At 40.3% G+C, this 21,092-nt stretch overlaps 1 protein-coding gene across 1 annotated transcript in view; it reads left to right on the top strand.

Annotated features, from left to right (window-relative positions):
* The first annotated feature begins 19,096 nt into the window (after positions 1–19,096).
* TRPM3 (transient receptor potential cation channel subfamily M member 3) overlaps positions 19,097–21,092 on the top strand; it is a 415,507-nt gene continuing 413,511 nt past the window's right edge. The window contains exon 1 of the mRNA XM_054184768.1: positions 19,097–19,255. Coding sequence (XP_054040743.1) covers positions 19,097–19,255 — 159 coding nt within the window. The remainder of the gene's footprint in view (positions 19,256–21,092) is intronic.

The following is a 21,092-nucleotide window of genomic DNA, read 5'->3' on the forward strand; positions in this document are numbered from 1 at the left end:
TGTAATCATAGAAAAGATGTTAAGGGGAAAGGTCTTCTCTCCCACCGCCATCTCCCACTCCAAAGCATGCAGTGTTTTACATGAGTTACTGGGTCAGGGTTAGTGCATTAATGTGACTGGCTCACTGAGCGATTCCTAGGAGTGGAGAGGATGTGGGTGTCATGGAAACAGCAATCATCCAGGGATGGGAGGGAGGTCAGAGCACCAGCAGATTCATCTACAGGTGTATCCATTTACAGATCTTAATGCAGGTAAGGGTGTAAGGGTTTATATAGAGGCATCTGTTTCATTAACCATTGTGATTAAGAATACCAATTTAAAATTACATAGCTACAGCTTATTTTGAAATGACCAAAGGAGTGTCAAATCACTGTACATCATCTGTAATAACTGTTGAGTATACTACAAAAAAAAAAAAGCCTCCTGGAATATGAGTACCACATACGTGCAAAATCCAGAAGGAAAATACCACAAAAATATAATTTTCCCTAATAGATTGGATAACTTTATTCTCAGTTTTTTCCTACTTTGTTATAGAGTTATTCTGCCAATGTGGAAAGGAAAGCTATGTCTGGAGCCTTTCTGGAGGAAAGCTATGTTCTGGAGCTCCTCATCCTCCAGCTGTCTCACATGGTATTGATCAGTCAACACAACTTCTGTCCTTGCTTTCCTGTGTGTCCTTGAATGCTTAGAGTGCCTTGGGTCACTTCTCATAGCACTGAACTTCATGCAGTTACCTTACAGAAACAAAAAAAAGTATCTATTATTTTATTTTCTAGATGACTCTATACCAAATGCTAGCACTGGTTGTCTTCACCTAAAACTACAAGGTTACTCTGTTACAATACAACCCTTTGCTTCATTCTTTTGCTCCTGCCCTAATTACTGTAATATCCACATTTAATTTGCATGGAAGGATATGCGATCAGCCCCCTTATTTTCTTTTTAGTCTTTCAACAGTTATGCGATTGGGCCTGACTGGCTGTATGCATGAGAATAATCTGTGCTGGAGGTCTAGGAAATATAATTGTATGTAGTTGCTATGGTAAAGCAAAAAGTTGGGGGGGAGGGGCTATAATTAATTTGGATGAATGGTTTCTTCAGGTTAGGATTTTCTCAGCTATTTGAATTATCTAGATTCTTTTTTATTGTTGTGGGACAAGTGAACATGTGTATTTAATGCTAGTGAATATATCTTACCTACATTTTTCAACGTCCTTGTTTTCATCCCAGTGGAGGGAGAACTGTCTTAGTAAACTCTGTACAGCTGCTGCTCAGTTTCCCCAGACACATTTTTTCATTCTATATTTTTGCTGAAAGTTACCCACTGGCAAGAGATATGGGATGTAGCTTTTCACATCTTATGCACCAACATGAGGAAAGGAGTTCACCAGAAGGTCATTAAATTTTCAAGATGTGCAGTACGGAAAGATAATCTTTAAAAGCAACCAGTTTGGAAAGAAACCAGCCTGAAACGACGTTATTCCCCTGAAGGCTGAACCAGGTGTAAGTGTGCCCTACAGGAGGCGACCCAAGAAAGGCAGGCAACACTCAATGAAAACCTGAGAGAAACTTTTCTCTCAACCAGGAGATATCAAAGTGGATACAGTGGGTTTTTTCCTTAAATGCAGTGTTCAGCTCTGTGACAACTGGCAACTGAGGATGCTAAGGGAGTTTCTTGGGTAATCTTAGTCATACTAAGATTCCCTCTTGCCTCTGTGTTCCTCGGTAGGTAAAAGCTCTTAGTTCCTTCCAAGAAAGGTTGCTGAACTTCAACTCCTAACCTTGTATGACAGGTATGGAGGGCACCAGTCACATAAATGTTACTTTCTACTTTAAATCAAGAATAGGCAAGTTTTATTTCACCTCCTTTCTTGTTTAAATCCTTGCAAACGAGGACAGATATCTTATGAGAGCAAAGCATTAAGTATGTAAAATCTTGGAGGATTTAAATATGAAATTGAGATTTTGTGTTCTATGTGTCTAAAAAAATATTTGAATAATGAACAAAAAACTGACTGGAGCTCTGCTGAAGGCTTCCAAGTGAGGAGGATTAACTACACATATCTTAAATTAGAATAGCTCAGTCATTGCAAAGCACTTCCCGTGTTGAGTATTATTTAAGCCTGGCCTGAAAAGTTTGAGACCTATTCTTAGCACCTTATTGAATGCCCCTTGCTGATGTCAGTCAGACTGCCACTAGAGGCTTTAATTTCAACCAGGCTCTGATATAGAAATGAAGGCCCTGCACCACAGAAACTTCCTGTAGTCACAGGAAAGAGAGACTAGAAGAGATCTGGGCCATAAAATCTCGTCATTTATTCTTGTTGGCAGCATGTTCTGTCATTCATGTCATATGTCATTCATGTTCTATGTCGTTCATGTAATGTATGGAGCAGATGCTCCTGGAAATTATGCTAAAGCACGTGGAAAGTAAGGAGGTAACTGGTGACAGCCAACATGGCTTCACTAAAGGCAAATCAGGTCTAAGAAATTTGGTGGCCTTCTAGGATGACGTTACAATGTTAGTGGATAAGGGAAGAGCAACTGACACCACCTACCTGGACTTGTGCAAAGCATTTGACACTGTCCTGCATGACATCCTTGTCTCTAAAATGGAGAGACATGGATTTGACGAATGGACCACTTCGTGGATAAGGAATTGGCTGGGTAGTCACACTAAAAATGTTGCAGTCAATGGCTCAATGTCTGGGTAGAGAGCAGTGATGAGTGGTGTTCCTCAGGGGTCTGTACTGGGAACAATGTTGTTTAACATCTTCGTTGGCAACATGGACAGTGGGATTGAGTGCACACACCCTCAGCAGGTTTACCAATGACACTAAGCTATGTGGTGTGGTCAACATGCTGGAGGGAAGGGATGCTGTCCAGAGGGACCTGGACAGGCTTGAGAAGTGGGCCCGTGAAAACCTCATGAAGTTCAACAAAGACAAGTGCAACGTCCTGCATGTGGGTTGAGGCAATCCTAGCACAAATACAGGCTGGGCGGAGAATGGATTGAGAGCAGCAGCACCAAGGAGAAGGACTTGGGGGTCTTAGTTGATGAGAAGCTCAACATCACCTGGCAATGTGTGCTCTCAGCCCAGAAAGCCAACCGCATCCTGGGCTGCATCAAAAGCAGCATGGCCAGCAGGTCAGGGGCGGTGATTCTGTCCCTCTACTCGGCTCTCCTAAGACCCCACCTGGAGTACTGCTTCCAGCCTGAGGACGCCCAACACCAGAAGGACATGGACCTGTTGGAGCAAGTCCAGAAGAGGGCCATGAAGATGATCGGAGGGCTGGAACACCTCTCCTAGGAAGACAGGCTGAGAGAGTTGGGGTTGTTCAGCCTGGAGAGGGGAAGGCTCCTGAGAGACCTTGTAGCGGCCTTCCAGTACCTGAAGGGGGCCTACAGAAAAGATGGAGAGGGACTCTATATCGGGAGTGTAGTAACAGGATGAGGGCTGATGGTTTTAAACTGAAAGAGGGTAGATTTAAATTAGATATTAAGAAGAAATTATTTGCTCTGAGAGTGGTGAGACACTGGAAGAGGTTGCCCAGAGAAGCTGTGGAAGCGCCATCCCTGGAAGTGTTCAAGGCCAGGCTGGATGGGTCTTTGAGCAACCTGGTCTAGTTGTCCCTGCCCGTGGCAGGGGTCTTGGAACTAGATGATTTTTAAGGTCCCTTCCAACCCAAACCATTCTATGATTCTATGCTTTGACCTCTAAAGTGGCTTTGGGAAAGTCGTGGGAAGTTTTCACATTTACCAGTGCTAGTTCTTAATCTTAGCAGCTACACTGCTTCATTTTGCACCAGTAATCAGGCTCTGCAAAGAAACGTAGCACAAGTCATCAGGGTTAGATTTTTTCGCCACTTCTTTTTCGGCTGTGAGTCTAAAGATGCCAATATGTATGCAATTTCTGTCTAGTTCAGCTCTTTTGATCATTAGCTGTGAAGAATGCTGATGTGGGTCTTTGCACGGGTGGTTATTTTACACAGAACTTCTCGAAGTATGCTGTCTTCACACTATATTGGTGAAGTTAATTTTCTTCTGAATTAACTAATAGAAATAAAAGGGTTTTATTTGTCGCAGAAGAAGGAGGAATGCAACAGTCTTCAAATTATGAGAAAAGCTCGAATCTTAAAACTCCTGAGAGTGGCTGGTGCTTCATCCATACTTACCTTCTGCATGTTGAACAGCTGTAGAAGACAACTGGAGATTTGTCAATTTTGAAATATCTTTGCCTGCACAAGTAATGTTGGCTGAGATATACTCTGCTACATATCAAGATATCGAGTGCTTTCAATACGACGGAAACCTCCTATAACACTGAGTCATAAAAGGCTGAAGTTTCTTATGTTTTTTGCATGTCTTGCAATTACAGGTTTACATAATTTTCAAAAATACCTGGTATTACTAAGCTACCCTCAACTGATACCAATAAACATGTAAAGTACCGATTTTTTTGCATTATTCTTTCAGCATAGTCAAGGATGACACAAGGAATCATTGCAATCTGCATAAATAGAGTGTCTTCCACATGTCCAGAATATCAACATCATTCATGTTGCTTTTCGTGAAATGGCAGTCTTGTTCTCAGTATTTTTATTTTGCTGGGTTTTTTTACCTGAGATCCCAGGCTTCTGTGATGTAAGTCACCTTCCTCTTTTACTGGAGTGAAAAATCATTTTTTGTTCCTGTGGTTATGTCTTGTCACCTAGTAAAGTTATTTTTGTGAGCGATGATGTTCAAATGTTCTTGGTGCTAGCTTCATTGTTCCCCACCTGGGGGACACTGACTGTCCCTACTTGAGTTCACTTATTCCTTTCAGTTTAAAACTTCTAGGGATAAAAAATGTACTACTTTCTTTTTTCTCTCTCTCTTCTCCGCAATTCCCTCCCCCCGCTCCCCCCCGGCCTTGACTCATGTGCAAGATAAATGAGAATTTTGGTGTAAGCAATTTAGATTTTTTTTCTTTAATTTCCGAAACATAGTGGGAACCATTAAGTTAAGAAAATATTGTTAGACTGCTTTTTACAGTAAATGAATTATGCAGTGCTTGACGCATTGACAGAGAACTTAGGAAGTTGGTTTTCCAATGTGTCTAGGAAAACATCTCCTGAACTGTAGTCTAGAAGCATGTCAAAAGTTTCTATTAATGTAATATATCTGAATTAGATTTTTAAATTATTATTTCTGAAAGTTACAAACAAAACCTGTTTTATGCATACTTTTTAAATAGCTAAACACTTCTTGATACTGAGTCTGCTGCAGCAGCACAACCAGTATCCAGAAAAATAATGTGTTTGAATGACCTTATTTTTCTTAAGTGTATAGAACAAATGTGTTCACAGAAAATAACTTGTTTGTTTTCTTATTTTTTTTTAACCTGTTGAGGGCGTCAGCAGGTTCGCAGATCATCATCATAATTTGTTATATGGGGACTGCTGGGGATTAGAAGAGGTCAAACTAAACTGTTTGCTTTTCACGCTACCATTACTTCCTAGAATTGCTCATCTGCAGAATCATAAATAGATGTTATGCATAACAAGAGCAGGTGGCCAATTAAAAAAGTACTGTACAAGGTGTTAGGGAGCTATGCAAATCAATGCAATATTAAGAATCTCAAATTATATTTTTTTGTGTAGCGTCAAATTAATGCATATTCTTTATTGGTAAATATTTATTTATATTTAGCAGGATCATTCAGTAAAATTAAAATCAGACTCATGACCCTTGAATAAGAGATTTTCAAAAATAACTTCTGCTATGTGTATTCCAAATATCAGTGCAAGCTGGGATGGCCTAATCACAACCTCTTCTCCTTGTTTTGGCAAGAGATTACAGGAATTATGCCCTATATTTCCCCACAATCTCTAAAATTACAATGGAGTGGTACACTGACATGGCCATGAAATGGGCGTGCACTATTACACTGCCACCAATACAGTATTAACCAGCAATGTCTCTAATTGATTTTCACTTGTATCTATTGATGCATACGTACGCAATCTTTTTGGTCATGAGCAATTTCAGAACCCTCTAAAATCCCTTTCAGAACAAATATCCATTTCACTTCCTTTTTTTTTATGATGGAAATTCTTCGGAATATAAGGCTTCTTAAAGTTTAAAAAAAGATCACCTTCATCACCCCTACACACCATGTCTTTATGACAGCTCTTCTCTGGCATACCGTTTTTCTCTTTGTCTCATGTAGGATCCTTTTGGCTTGTCTTCTTTTTTCCTTCAGTTCCTTGTGCTTGCTTTCTTTTCTTTCCCCATCTTCTTCCCCATCCTTCCAAGCTCATTATTTAGTCAAAAAAATAGGCTAAAATAAATTGTCTTCCTAAATTTTGTCATGCACCCCCCCCTTCTTGTTACAGCAGATTTAATACAAGATCTGATGTAAAAAACCCCTCAGCCTCAATGTAATCCCTTTATACCTGTTTATAACATCTGAATGTTTAAAAACTTCTCCTGAGACATTACAGATTCTGGGGTCTTTTTTGAAAAAGAATAGCCTAAGTAGTTAATGTTATTTGCTATATTTTTTACTCTGATACTCGCAGAAAGAAAACCCTCAGTCTGTACATTTATAACTCCGTACCTGTAAAAGCAATTAATTGCTGTGATGTGTGCCCATCCTCCCCTCATTCCACGCCCTACTAGAAGCTCTTGTTCCAGCTGCACTGTATGTACATTGAACCAGATCCTTACACTGATATGGACTGCTCATTTTAAACATTGAAATTCCTTGGCTGAGTGAGGTAAGTTTTGGCATAAATAAAGATGATTCTTTTTTTAGTCTCTAAAGTGGAGGGCTGTGGCACAGATTCTGTGTCCTCTATCTTTTTGCTTCCAATCCAAGTCTCCAGCTGGCTCCAGGGACTTTTGGACTCTGAGCTCTACTTTCTCATTGTCAAATGATCTTTAAGAATTATGCATATGTTGCAGGAAAAGTAGTGCAATATAACTCAGCGTGAAATCTTTTGGAAGGAAAATGTGATGCTTGTTTATAAAATCTTTAAGTAAGTTGGTTTTATGCATTCACACTTGTCCTCTCATGGTCTTCATGCACTCACTCTTTCACTCTCACATGCACATACTCACAAGCATCAAGATGTATGTATCCAAGCAGACACGCATGTGTTTCCATTCATACCTTACTGCATTCATACAGCAACTTTAATATTTCTGTTAAAACCCTCTACAACATCAAAAGGCAAAGTATTTGGAAAAAAAGAAACTCTGAATACTTTGCTTAGCTATCTACCTATTGTATAGTCTATGTCTTAAAAATAGGTAAAAAATCATTAATCTGTATTTCAATGTAACAAGAAGCTCTGCTATAAAATCAAAGTGACTGTCACTTCAGTAGAAAAGAAGAATGTTAGGTGGTAGCAAGCATTCTCTTGTTTATATAAATCATCAGTCATTTTGAGTATGTGATCACATTAAATGACATACCAGTACCAAATCTGTGAAAGAATTAATCTGCTAAAAGAACTTGGGGTACCATGGTAACTATTATTTCCAGAATTCACAAATTACAGTTGGAGTTGAAAAGATGTCTATCATTATTTATGGAAAATAACTTGCATAGGATAACAAGATAAAGCACAAGAAGTCCATTGTTTTATTTTTCATCCCAGTCCTGAGAAAATCTTCTGTCTATATGTTTAAGACTAACAAAAATCTTTTTACTTGTAGCTGTGTTGAAAGACTAACAACTTTTGACTGCAGTGTAAGACTTAATAGTTTAAGGCCGACATATAGAACATTAATTGGAAACAGCCCCTATAGGTCCTTTCCCCACTTATTAATTCAGTTTTTGCATAAAATACTGTTTTCTTCTACTCATTAATTAATTTCCCCTCAAAGTGCTATAAACAAAGGAATGAATAAATAGAGTAATGTCAGTGGTTCTATTTCGCAAATGTTTGTAAAGGTTCAAGTGCTAATCTATTTACACTTGTATATAGCTTCAGAGATAAACTCACCAGTGCCCAGCAAGTAATTTTTGTAATCTGGAGTTGTATCTAATAACACTATTACAGAACACAATGTATAGGACCAGCTTGCTCATCTAAAATATTGATGATGTGAAAATCAAACCTTTAATATCTTGCACTTATGTATTTCGTGTAGCTATGTTTATGTATTCAGCAGTTCTTCATGAAGCAGACGTGTAGCTTCAACAAAAATCACTCACAGTTCTATGACTTTGAAGTTCAATACGGGACCAAGTGCTTTGCTGGGTTAAGATCTTAATTTTGTTTGAAACAAAATGTTATGATGTTCAACTCAATAAAAGTCATAGTCTTCACATATGTGAAAAATACATAAATTATTAAGCTCCCTTCTGCCAGGTGTCAGAAGTAAGAATTAGATTAAAAGATCACAAAATTCTTCTTATATAAATTTAATGGCTAATGTTGGCTGGACCGTTTCAATATTGATCCTCTTCAGGGCTTCTCTTCTGCAAGGACTGATGCACAGTAGCCAGATGAAGCAGTGCTGGGGTCACTGCCATTACAGCTTGGCCTTAAGTCTGGCAGAAGGGCTAGAAGAACGAAGGCAGGCCTAAAGTGATGGATAAAGATCATGGTGGTTTTATCTAGAAAGGGGAATTAATACCTTTTGTGGGTGAGACAGACCAGTTCTGTCTAGCAGATAAACACAAACCTCATTCAAGCTGGTGACCTCTCACAAGTGTTGGGAGGTCCTCTGTGAAGAAGGGCAGTATGGCACCTCTCTCAAGGAATTCTTTTGTAGAAATACAGAAATTTTAGAAAAAAAGGAAAAAAATCTTTTAGATTAACCAAGATTTCCAGAACTTTTGCACTGAATGCCTCTACCCTTTCATTAAATAAATAAAAAGGACATTGCAGGGGCCACAGAACTGCTGTCCACTCTACGGGAAAATCGGATAAATTAGTTGAAAAATATTGTCCCTCCCTCTTTCCCTGGAAGATTTTCTTCCTTTCTTGCTAACTGTTTTCTTGATTCTGTGAGGTTCATCCTCTGCTATTCAAGCATTTTTATGACAAGATTCCTATAGAAAGAACAGACCGGTGAGTTGGTTATGATTCTGGGCGTTAGTAGCCTAACAGGGAAATGCAAATGCAAAATCAGAGCAAGGACTCAATTTTCTCTGGTCTGAATGGATTAACCTTGGCATCACTTCTGTTCCCCTCAGTGCTTCAGTGTTTTATCCCTGACAGCCAACCATGTAGCCAACGAAGATCCTTTACTCGCAATTTAAGTCACAAATACTTCAGCAATCCAAAACTGTCACAGGATGGAGTCCAGCGTTGCAACTCGTTTAAGGCCTAGTTGCATCCCAAAACTTTGCATACATTTACTAATGTATAATTGCAATAGTGGGGTGTAAAAGCAAAAGAGATAAACTTGCACAGAACATCATAGTTTGCTATATTTTTTTAATTGACAGGAATTAATTGAAAGATAACAAGTAGCAGTAGGATGAAACCTACTACTGACAGATGCAGAAGCTATTTTTTTCCATCTTTCATGTTGAACATATGGTAAATTAGTATACCTGTTTTTTAGTGAGCAATAAGGAGTCATTAATTCATATGACGAGGAAAAACACTCACTTTTTAAGTAGTGACAAAAATTTTTAAAGACATGTAACAAACAGTACTGAGATTAATCTAACTATACCGTTGTGCCTTACTTGGGACTGAAGGATTAAATACTGTGGACTTGTATTAGCACAAAATTGTTGTGTAAGGTTAGGATCACCACTCATGCTGGATTGTGAAAGTGTGATTTCATAAAATTATTGTGTAAATGTAAATTGTAGGTCTCAGTGCAGTTTGAAACTATAACTCCTCTTACTCTGTTTGAGTTTTACATGTGTGAAGAAAAGTCACTGAGAGTTGTATCCAACAATATGGCCTGACCTGCAATGCAGACCAGGGCATATAGCAGATATTTGCAACCAGGTCTTTATAGCTGCTATTGAAATGTTTTTTACCGGTGTTGTCTTTGTTCCATCACCTGCTATATTGACTTCTTTATTTGTCTCCATTAATTGACAGTTGCATATTTTTAACAAAAGCATAAATATTGTGAGAATGCCACAGTGTTTCTTAAGCACTTGATATTTTGACAGCACGCGTCCCAAGAGGAGCACTGCTTCCAAGCCTTTATATATCTTGAACTGCAAGGGCCCCTCTCGTGAACGCAGAATGAGCATCTGTGCCTTCTCTGTAGAGTAACTTTAGGAAGCATTGTTCACTTCTTCCATTACAGGCAAGTTTCATGGTCTAGGCACAAATATGTTGTGTCATCAAATGTTCTCTTTATGCTGTATTACCAACTGCTAAATGTGTCTTGAAATGAATATTCAATTTAACATTTCTGTAAAAAATAGGCTAAACTCCAAGTCAAGTGATTCTTTGTTTCCTTCTGAATCTCCTGCCTGTTTTTTTTGCATAAGATGAACAACAGCCTTAGCAAAAATACTGTACAGTATTTGTTCATGCTGTCTGCTCTCTAAGGTATTACAAATGTTTCTGAGAATACTGTAGTGGAGACCGTGACCTTTTGATGCGAACAGACGGGAGAAAGAAAAACTGAGTGTAATTAAAACTTAAATGTTGAAAGTTTGATCTTGCAGTCTGTACTCAAAATGACTTCCCTCTGTAGTGGGAGTTCAGCTTGAATAAACGCTACACTAAGGGCTTCTAAGAAACCGTACAAATCATGCCTTTGTTTATCCTGTCATACTTTAATGAGGTGTCCAGGCATGTTTCAGAAATAGATGTTATTAATTGCCACTATTTTTCTATACTGCTTCTTCCAATAGTGAGACAGAAAACAAACTAACTGTTTGTAGTGTCCCCCTGTCTAAACACTCCAAGGCAAGAATGATCAGGTGGCTTGGGCATTAGACAGAATTCAGACGATACAGGTTATCATCACCTGGTTCAGTTTTAAAGTTGTCATGACACACAGGAGGCCACTTTTACTCTGGTTTTCAGACATAAATTGCCACAGTGCTTTCCTCTTTATTCCACTATCCTACAGCAATGACTCAGGTAAACGTAAGGATATAAAGTTCATTTTCTAATGATCTGGTATAACAAAGTTCTACCTCAATATCTTTCATAAGATCGAAGTAAAAAAAATGAAACTGTTTTAACCTAATGTTTAGTTTGTTTTGAAACAAGAAGCTTATTCCTATTTGGGTTATAGAGTTTTTTTTCTATCAATGACACAAGCAGTATTTAATGTAAAAGGTTTCATCTATAACCTCCAAAATCCAGAGACTGCTGTAGCTGCGCGCTTTAGAAAATCAATTTATTGTGGTAATTACCAAGAATTTCAACATAGATATCTTTATTACCTAAAATCTGATATTTCAGAACATTTTGGTGGCCCAGTCAGAATACGAATTCTAAGTGACTTTCAGGGCTGGTTTTGTTGCCTGACATGGAAAAGTGAATGACCACCTTCCTTCATTGTGCAAGCAGTTAAGACTGGTCATACTTTTTCTTCCAAAATCAAAGTTTTGTTGGAGTCCTACCTCTCTCAAAAGGTGTTATGGTTGAACTAAACAAGCATTTTGTAAGTTTCCACCAAAGAATATTGGTATTGGCCTTGATTTATCCATCTCTCTACAGAAATGGAAGGTATAAAAAAAGAGAAAAATATGTGTTAGTTAGGCAATACAAATGATAAGCAGCAACTGTAGTACAGAATTTCTGAAAAAGACTCCTCCAAGACTTTGTTTCTGGTGTATTTAACTTTTTCTAATTAAAACCCTATAAACTGGAGAATGGAAAAAAACGTTCTATTATGCAGATGATAAAAAGCAGACGTGTATGACCCACTCCTAGCAGCAGATACATGAAAGAAACCATAACACTGTTCCCATTTTAAGAGAAGTGAATAATTTACATCTGCTCTTGGATTAATATTTTTTCTTTTTCTGTAGAAGGAGGAAACTTTGTGAGGAACTGCTTTTTTTCTAAAATGAAAAAAAAGTTTGGCAGAGAAATTTGCCTTTGAAAAACCTGTATTTTTATATTATGACCTGCACTTAGAAAAGGAGAATTCACAGACAACCCTTCCACCCCTCTGCAATTGTGTAATATCCTTGAAGTAATTACTTCCATAAAAAGCTAATCAAAGAAAACATGTAATCATTGTTTATGTCTTTTCATGGAGTTGGCAGAGTTTATGAAATAGTTGCATAATTTTGTGGAGCTTGAGGTAGTCATGAAAGCATGATCAAAGGCCTAAGAATGAAAGCCCTGCAGATATTTCATACTTGTTATCTACTTGTGATGTAAGATCTTACAAAATGTTCATACTGTAAAATAATAAAAAAAAAATGCCTGTCCAGACCCTTCTGAATAGCAGCACTGCCTTCCCCTCAGGGATCCACTGCTTTCCCTTGATGTGCTATCATTTATGAACTTACTGACAGGAAACTCCACATATGTCATTAAAGAGATTAAATAGTATTGATCCTGGAAGGATGCTACTAGTAACCAGACACAAGTTAGACTTTGTACTAACTACTAAAAAAAAAGTAGTATAGTACTAAAGTACTATACTTTATGCTGATCATAACAATGATTTAGCAGTTTCCCATCCATCTTATTATGTACTAATACAGCCCATATCTTAGCAGTTTAGCAAGAAGGGTACTATGGGAAACCATATAAAAGGCTTTGCTGTAGTCAAGCCATGCAGCATCCACTGCTCTTCCCTTGTCCCCAGAGTCAGTTATCTCATCACAAAAGGCAATTAGGTCAGTGAGGCTTGATTCCTCTATGGTAAAAGTATGCTAGCTATTCCTAATCATCATCTTATTCTTCATGATCCTGGAAATGGCTTTCAGGAGTATTTGCTTCATACTTTCCTAGGGATTGAGTTTAGATTGACTAGTCTGCAGTACTCCAGGTCTTCTTTCGCTATCTTGAATATGGGTGTGATGTTTGTTGGTTTGTTTGGTTTTTTTTTCCAGTCATCAGGAGCCTCCCCTGATTGCCATGACCTTTCAAAGGTTAATGAGAGTGGCCTCATACACTGACATCAGCCAGCTCTCCCAGCACCCTTGGATGCACCCTGTGAGGTCCCATGGACTGGAATGTGTCCAGTGGGTTAAGCATACCTTTACCATGGGCACTACCTCTGTCTTATAGAGTATGCTATACATGCATCTTAACTTCTGTATTTCTGCAACTAAAGACAGAAAACAAGAACAAAGAAGCAAAGAATTTTTTCCACTTCCAAAAATATGGATGTGACTACACATTCTAAATTACAAATCCTTAGTGCATTTTTAGTTCCACCACACTATTTCAGCTGAATTATTTCCCAAATGTCTCTGACAATAACTTTTAATTTAAATATTTGTAATTTTAATCTTGTTTATAGTTAGTTTTTAGAAGGAAAGCAAAACTGAGGAAATGACTATGAAGTATAACTAGACACTTGAACTGGTGTCCTTCCTTCCTTTTCAGGAAAGTATCCAAAGAAAACAGGCTGTCTTGTCCTCCTCTGGTTTCACTACCTAGTTTTTGAACCTATTGACCAGTTTTACCCAAACAGAAAAAAAAAAAGGGCAAAAAGTCTGATAGTTAGTTAAATTCCCATAAATCTCACAAAACAAACAAACAAAAATATTGTGCTTGTATTAAGTAGAGAGATATAAATAAGCAATAACAAATCAGAGGTTTTACACTGGCCAGTTGGGTGCTGACAAGCTATCAGTGTTCACCCAGCCCTGTGTGAGTCGAAACAAGTGTTAGCTATTGCCCAAGGAGCCTGCCACAGGAACTATTAGAATAGCTAATCATAGGTTTGCTACTTCAACGGAATGTAGAATAAGTTAATAGATACTAACACATTTGCTCCTCTTTGTTCTTTCCTTATATCATAAGAACAAAATTAAACATTTTATAGACTTCCTCCCCAAACTGCCCATGTTTCCACATGGACTTCATTTTTCCACTCTTTTGCATTTGTTTTGGGTAGTTTAGGTGCTACTTTTGATCTGTGCTAACTTTTGATCTGCTCAAGTTTCTGCTTGCTTGGTTGTAGTACACAACACGTTGTATACAAGACCCATGTAATAGTCACCATCATGTCTGATGATGAGTAGCAGAAACTTCCAAGCTTATTTGTGAAGCTGCTGAAGTAGCTTTAAAATAGACATTACATCTTAGGGTAAGCACAAATTATTTCCAATGACCGTATGTTGTAAATAGTTGGTTTTAAGAGGTAATAAAGAATAAAAATGCTGTGTTTTGGCATATTGCTCCACTGAAAGATTAAAATAATCTATCTTCAAAAGTGAGTGTCTCTTCACAGTTGATTTCATAATTCATACACATATATAGAATAATTAGTTGCAACTGTTTTCCAAGCATACGGATGCTGAAGATAAACAAAGGGACAAAACTCATCCCAGACTTTTTTCCATTAACATCAAAACCAGACGAAGGATTTGCCATCCCCTGGGAAAAGCCTACCTCTCCTCTCTCCCAATCTTAGTCTCTTTCCAGTTCCTACTTTCCTCACCATGGACCAAGGATCCTATTTCGGCAGTGGCACCGTAGCCTGCATTTAGGCTACACTCACATCACCTCGGTGCGGCTCACTGCTGCCTCTTGGTTTCATTTTCTGTCAGATAAGAGCATGGAGGACAGAGCCTGCTCTTTAGGGCCTCTTGCTTCTCAGCTGTTTCCAGGAGGTAGGCAAGACTGTCTCACTGCAGGCACGATCAGCTGAGATCGTGGTCCCAGGATTACATCCCACATATGTAGCTCCCAGGATTACATCCAGGCAAATGGCACTCCTCTGCTCTGCAGCAGACTTATAAGCACTCACCAGCAGCAACAGCGTGATCTTTTCTCTCCTGAGTTTGAGGCAAAAGCAGAATCACTTTCAAGCCACCTGTGCCAAAAGTCAGTTGCCCGTGCCCTACAACATCATAGCAATGATAGACTTGCAAAGACGGCAGTCCCAAGGAAGACTCTCAATACATCTGGCAACACCATGCTGCTGTGACAGCAATCTGACTCTGCCTAAAGCAGACATATATACAAATAAATCCAAGTCCATTCTTCACTAACAGGAACGGGATGCCAAAAACTGTTCTCAGAAACTTGGCAAGGAATAGTACATATTTACCCAGTGTTTATGACTGCTTTTCTTTTTTATTTCTTATATCACAAGTACATCACAAATATGAAATATCCACAGGGCCTTCATTCTCAGGTCTTTGATCGTGACATCCTTGCCTGATTCAACATCAGTTGGGCATTTGCTATCCTAATGTCATCCCTGTGTGCTAGGACAGTATCTCTGTATTCCTCCCAGGGTACCTGTCCCTCCTTTCACCTTCTCTATACTCACTTTTACGTCAGAGTTTTGCCTGGATCTCCTTGTTCATCCATGCAGGCCTCCTGGTCTTTTTGCCTGACTTCTTTTCTTGTTGGAATGGACCGCTCTCGAGCTCGGAGGAGGTTATCCTTGAATATCAACCAGCTCTCTTGGAACCCTCTTTGCTTTAGGTCCTTATCCCATAGGACTCTTTCAAGCAGATCCATGAAGAGACCAAATTCTGCTTATGCCTGGCTGCAGTGTTCCTCCAGCAGATACTGGGGTGGTCGAAGCTCCCCTGTGAGGACCAGGGCCTGTAAATGAGAGGCTACTTCTAGCTCTCTGTAGAAGGCCTCATCCACATGACTGACAAGAAAAGACTGGTAGAATAGGCTTGTTCAGCCCGAAGGACAGAGCCTACAGGGAGTCTCAATTGTTGCCTCTAACTGATGAACGGGAAGATGTAAAGAAGATGGAGCCAGACTGTCCTTGAAGGTGCACAGTGAAGACCGAAGCGGAAACAAACACAAGCAGGAACACGAGAAATTTCCAATCAGCTATAAGAAAAAGCTTTTTCACTGAGACCATGCTTAAACACTGAAATGTCCAGAGAAGTTATGAAGTCTTCAATTCTGGGTTTTTTCAAGATCTGGCTGGACAAAGCCTTGAGCAAGCTAATCTAAGGGGACCTAATTCAAGCAGAGGGTTGGACAGGTGACCTATAGCGGCCATTTCCAACCTAAATTACTCTCTGACTTCTGTCTTGCTAATGCAAAGTGAATTTAAGACATTTCATGGGCCCTGAACAACTGCTTCCAAGCCTCTGAGTAGTTCAAACTTGTCCCAGACAGTTCAGTGGGTTTTGGATTCTTCTAGGCTAGAAGATATAAACCAGGCAAATGGAGCCCTGTCACCGCCTATTGATGTGCCTTCTTGTAATTCATGATAAATATTTGAATGTACTTGTAAATGACTGTGAAGAACAAACATGTAGGTGGAACGAGAAAGGCTGAAATAAGGATATTGGGCTACTGTATACATAACATGCCGTCATGTCCTTCTCTGCTTAGGATGAAAATACTTTCTTGCCAGGCATACAGTATGCCTGATTAAAGCCATAACAGCAATGTTTACAAGCGTATGAGGAATAAACATATGGTGTGTATAATATAAATGTTAGAAATCAATCTCCTGTGTAGGTGGTTATTAAACATACATGTTGCATTAAATCCAGTCAGGCCATGTAACAAATTGAAACTTACTGTTATGACGGTTTATAGAAAAGATGACTGGCCTTTAGATCGTCAGGTTCAGATGAATTATGAACTGAAGTAAGAAGAAGAAAGATGTTTTCTGTGCTGAAATTTCAGCCTTAACTTCGAAAAGAAACAATATTTTCATGTTTATTGACATCTGAATTGCTTTTCACAAAATTTGACCTTCTGATGTTACTTAAATGACCCGTGTTATGTATGAGATTTACCTTAAATTGCTTTTGCTTATGATTTTGTTCTATTTTAGTTTGAAGTTTGTAGCCTATTTAAAATGGCTTTGCTATTTTAAAGAAGGATGTTTGCTTGCTTTTCTGTTGTATCTTACATGGTACTGTCAGCTGAGTAAGTAGTATAGCACTGTCTGTGTAACTAAAAAGGTGAAGGCAGCAAAATTCACATTCCAGCTGCCAAAGAATTAAACAAAACTACTGAAAAATCAGTAACACAAATATTTTTGTATCCTGTCCATGAATTCCTTTAGAGATTCTTATTCCTTGTCCTCTCAACACGACTCCTTAAGAGCATGTCTTCTGGGTTTTACGTAATTTGAGGTTTTAAAAAATAACTTGCTTACTATTTTTGTGGGATTTGAAAACTTTAGATTCCTCTAACGCATAATTAAATAAAAACACTGGAACTGGGAAATTTGATAGTTATGACTCGCAGATAGAGGAGACATCAGAGGACTTGATCTATAGATGTCATTAAAAATTATAAAGCTAATTGACTTAATCAGCAAAGCTGACCAAACGCTGATGTGCCTCAGTGGGGAATAAATGAAGCTAAAAGCACTCACGAGAATAGTTCACCCAAATGAAGTAACTTGCTACAGTTACAGGTGCTGTAAAGAAAAGACACTCCAGCTAACATTTATGTCCACTGAATGGAAGGTACTTAATCAGTCTGGAGTCTGATTAGGGGTGTGGAAGGCATTAGACTACCTAATGCCATAACAAATTCCTTAGTCATTAGTTTCCAATATGTATTTAATAGAGAATTTAACATGTTCTTTGGAAACTCTGACCCATCTTTCTTGCTTATTATTATGGAATTAGATACACTGTGAGGAAAATATATCCTCACATAAATCATTTTAAGTATGGTGGCTATAACTAGAATAATATCATCCATTATAATGTCATATCATCTTTTTATAATAGAAAGTTCAGCTACTCGAGAGAGTAGCATACATCTGACTTTTTCAGCAAAATGGTGTTCTGAGAAATCTCTGTAAGAATGGTTAAATCATAAGTACAAGTCAATGATTTACCGCCTACAAAAAGCTCACTGTATTATTAATGATCCCTGAAAACCCAAGTGTCTATCTAGATGTTTTATTTTTTTTTTTTACATGGCTGTGTAGAACAAGATGAAATGTTTACCTTGTAATGCTGTTGCCTGAGCTTGTAGGCTAACACGCTGACTTATTTCAGCCGTGGGGACTTGAGCATCCTCTCACCTTGTGAAGAAAAATCAGCAGTGATCTCAGAGGGCAGAGGAGAGGCGGCTTTCCGCTGCAGCCCTGCACCAGTGCCCTGTGCTCATCACACAGAGCTGATGAACTTGATGTGCATGTTCCTAAAGCCCTAAAGTGCCTGGTAGGGCATATTGAATCTGGGACCCTGGCCAGGACCACAGGAGACCCTTCCAGTGTTAGTGGAGAGGCTGTTAATTCCAGCGATGCTCCTCGTTGAATTTAAGAAAGAAAAGCAGGCCAGCCAAAGGTGTACCCTACCAATGGGTACCATGCTGTCTCCTCCTTCTGACTTGGTGTTTCCATCCTCCTAAGTGTAAACAGGAAGGTAAAACGCTGGAGTTGGTGTGGAAGCTGTGCACCTGTTAAGTGCTGTTGGACTTTACGAAGGAACATGTTTTATTATGGGGAAATAACTTAGTTCCATAGAACTAATGTAGTTTGGTAAGAAGAAGCCTCCTGTCAAGATTTTGACAAGATCTAGACCCTGAAGTGAACAGGTGTTGCAACCTGTCACGTTTAAGCACAGTACAGCTACCTGCCCCTTTCACTTACCCGGCTTGTTTCCCAATTCCGCCAGGCACCTTTTTCATCTCACGCCCCAGATCAAAACTTTAATTTTGCCATGGGATATGATGATCTGTAATTGCCACCAAGCACCCCACGCCTGCCCCATCACCACCCCCCCTCCCAACCCCAGGCGGGTGTCCCCCTTTCAGCCCTCCTGCAACTGCTCCCCGGGGTGTTCTCCACCCCCCCACCCCCCTCGCCGCCCCCGCGGAACTCGCGTCGCTCGCCAATCACCGAGGCACCGGGGCTCCCCCCGGGCAGTCCCGCGGCCGCGGAGGGCGGGCGACGCCGCTCCGCCCCAGCCCGCCTCCCCTACTCCCCCCCGCGCCGTGTCTCGGCAGCATCGTTAAAACTACGGGCGGCGCGCAAAGCCGCGGGGCGACCAGCCGGGGTCCGGCGGAGCCGCGGGCCATGGGGCAGCGGCGGCGGAGCCCCGGGGCGGCGGAGCGGGGCTGTGCTGCCGAGGGGGCGGCGGGCGGCGGCCGCGGGCGGCTGGCGGAGTCCTGGCGGCGGCTGAGCTCCCGGCGCGGCTCCGCCAAGCGCGGCGGACCCTCCGCGGCCGCGCCGCCGGTGAGTGCCCCGCGGCCGCGACCGGGAGCGGGATCCTCCGTCCGGGCACCTGGTGAACCCGAGCGCTGGGTGGGGGTGGTGTTAGGAGAACCTGGTGTACTTTGGGAGGAGGAATCCCCCTTCCCAAGCGCTGGTTGTAGTTACGACAGGTGCGAGTCTCCCGTTTTGCTTTCCGAGTGTGCCCGAGGGTACCTGCTTTGCCCCCGGGGGAGAGCAGCCCCGTCGCGGCCGTCGGAGCCGCCCGGCAGCGCGGCCGGAAAGTAGCGGCTGGAGGCTTGTCCTGGTGTTGTGCCGCTGAGAGGGGAAGGGGCAGCTATCACAAGCCAAAGGCTGGAAGGCAGGTAGGCTGAAAACACACGCTTGGGAAACGGAGGTTTTCTTGGGAAGGTGTCTTCTTCCTTCGTGGTGTGTCTGCCTTCAGCCAGCTTGGTGGGATCTGTCGGGAATCTCTGAGGTGGATGGCCAGACATCTTGATGAGGATGCGTGCCCACGGCATAGATTACATGTGAGGAAAACGAACATCTTGGCAAGATATGCGCGGAAATTGAGAGAATAAATTGAGTATTCAAGTAGAAGTGAGTGACGTTTATTAGAGTGCTTGACGGGCTTTTTCCTTGGGATCAGAACCCTAGTGCTAGGTGCTGAACGAACACATACAGAGATTTTGAGCGAACTGCTCCCTGTCCAAGTACAACCACACTCCTCATGTGTTTAGAAACAATGTTGTGTTTTCTTACCGAAAGCTGACTCTCGGAGATCTGGAGTGATATATGTCTTATTCAACAGATCAAATGTCTTGTTTCAAAAAGAAACATAGATTTATGAGCTTTTGAGCCGGGGAGAAGATGCTCACAGGTTGAATGCCAATTGGGAAAAGAACATGAGGGTGAAGAGACCTACAGTAGAAAAGATGCCATGGCAACAAGAAAGCATCAGAGAAAGTAACAATATTCTCATATGGAGGGAGAAGAGGAGGAGCATTGCATTCATCTGTACCATGCTGTAGATTAAAATACTATAACCAAGGGTGGGTTTTTTTCAGAATTTTTTCAGAATACACTGCTTTGCAGTAGATGCCTTAAACTTAATTTCCAGGTAAGGGTTCTATCACCAGAACTATCAGAAAAATGCACAATGCAGTGGAGGATTGAGGTTTTTTTTGTAGGGCTCGTTGAGTTTCTGTTGTTCTAAACAAAGTGGTTCTTGTTGCTTACAGCAGAGCTGAATTCTTTCTCCAGGCAGAAGCCTGAATGAGATTCAGGTTTGGCCAGAATTAAAAGTCAGTATTAATCTTTGATTAATCTTTACATTTTGAGAATCTTTCTGAATGGATGAGCAACTTCTTCCTGTTATCTTCTCTAAAGCAGTACTAAAGTGGTGTATTTATACTAGGGGATTTGCATTACACTTAAACTACTAAATTCCATAAATTGCAGGATGGATGTGAATGGTTGATTCTCAATGTTTTTTAATTTGTGTTAGTTTTTTTTATAAAACTCATTTTTTGTGAATGGGTAGCCATTAGTTTGTGTTTTCTTCATTTATACACTTCTCTTTTTTATGAGAGCATAGGATTTCTGAAGTCGCATTTTACTAAGAATAATTCACTTGGGATCATTTTCCAAAGCAATGCCAGAAAATACTAATCCTTAAGACATTTCCCACCACAAACTTCCTTTTTGTTCCCCCTTGCTCCCAAACAATCCCTGAAAGAAAGCGAAAATTTAAATCCTTTCAGCATTATGGCCTCTCCCCAGCCCTGCCTCCCTGGTTGTGTTTTTCTTGCACTAACTTTTGTTTGTCTGCCACAGTTTTACTTTTTAAAGGTTGTCACTG

This window comes from Rissa tridactyla, chromosome Z (genome assembly GCF_028500815.1).
Source record: "Rissa tridactyla isolate bRisTri1 chromosome Z, bRisTri1.patW.cur.20221130, whole genome shotgun sequence".
NCBI classification, from domain to species: Eukaryota; Metazoa; Chordata; class Aves; order Charadriiformes; family Laridae; genus Rissa; species Rissa tridactyla.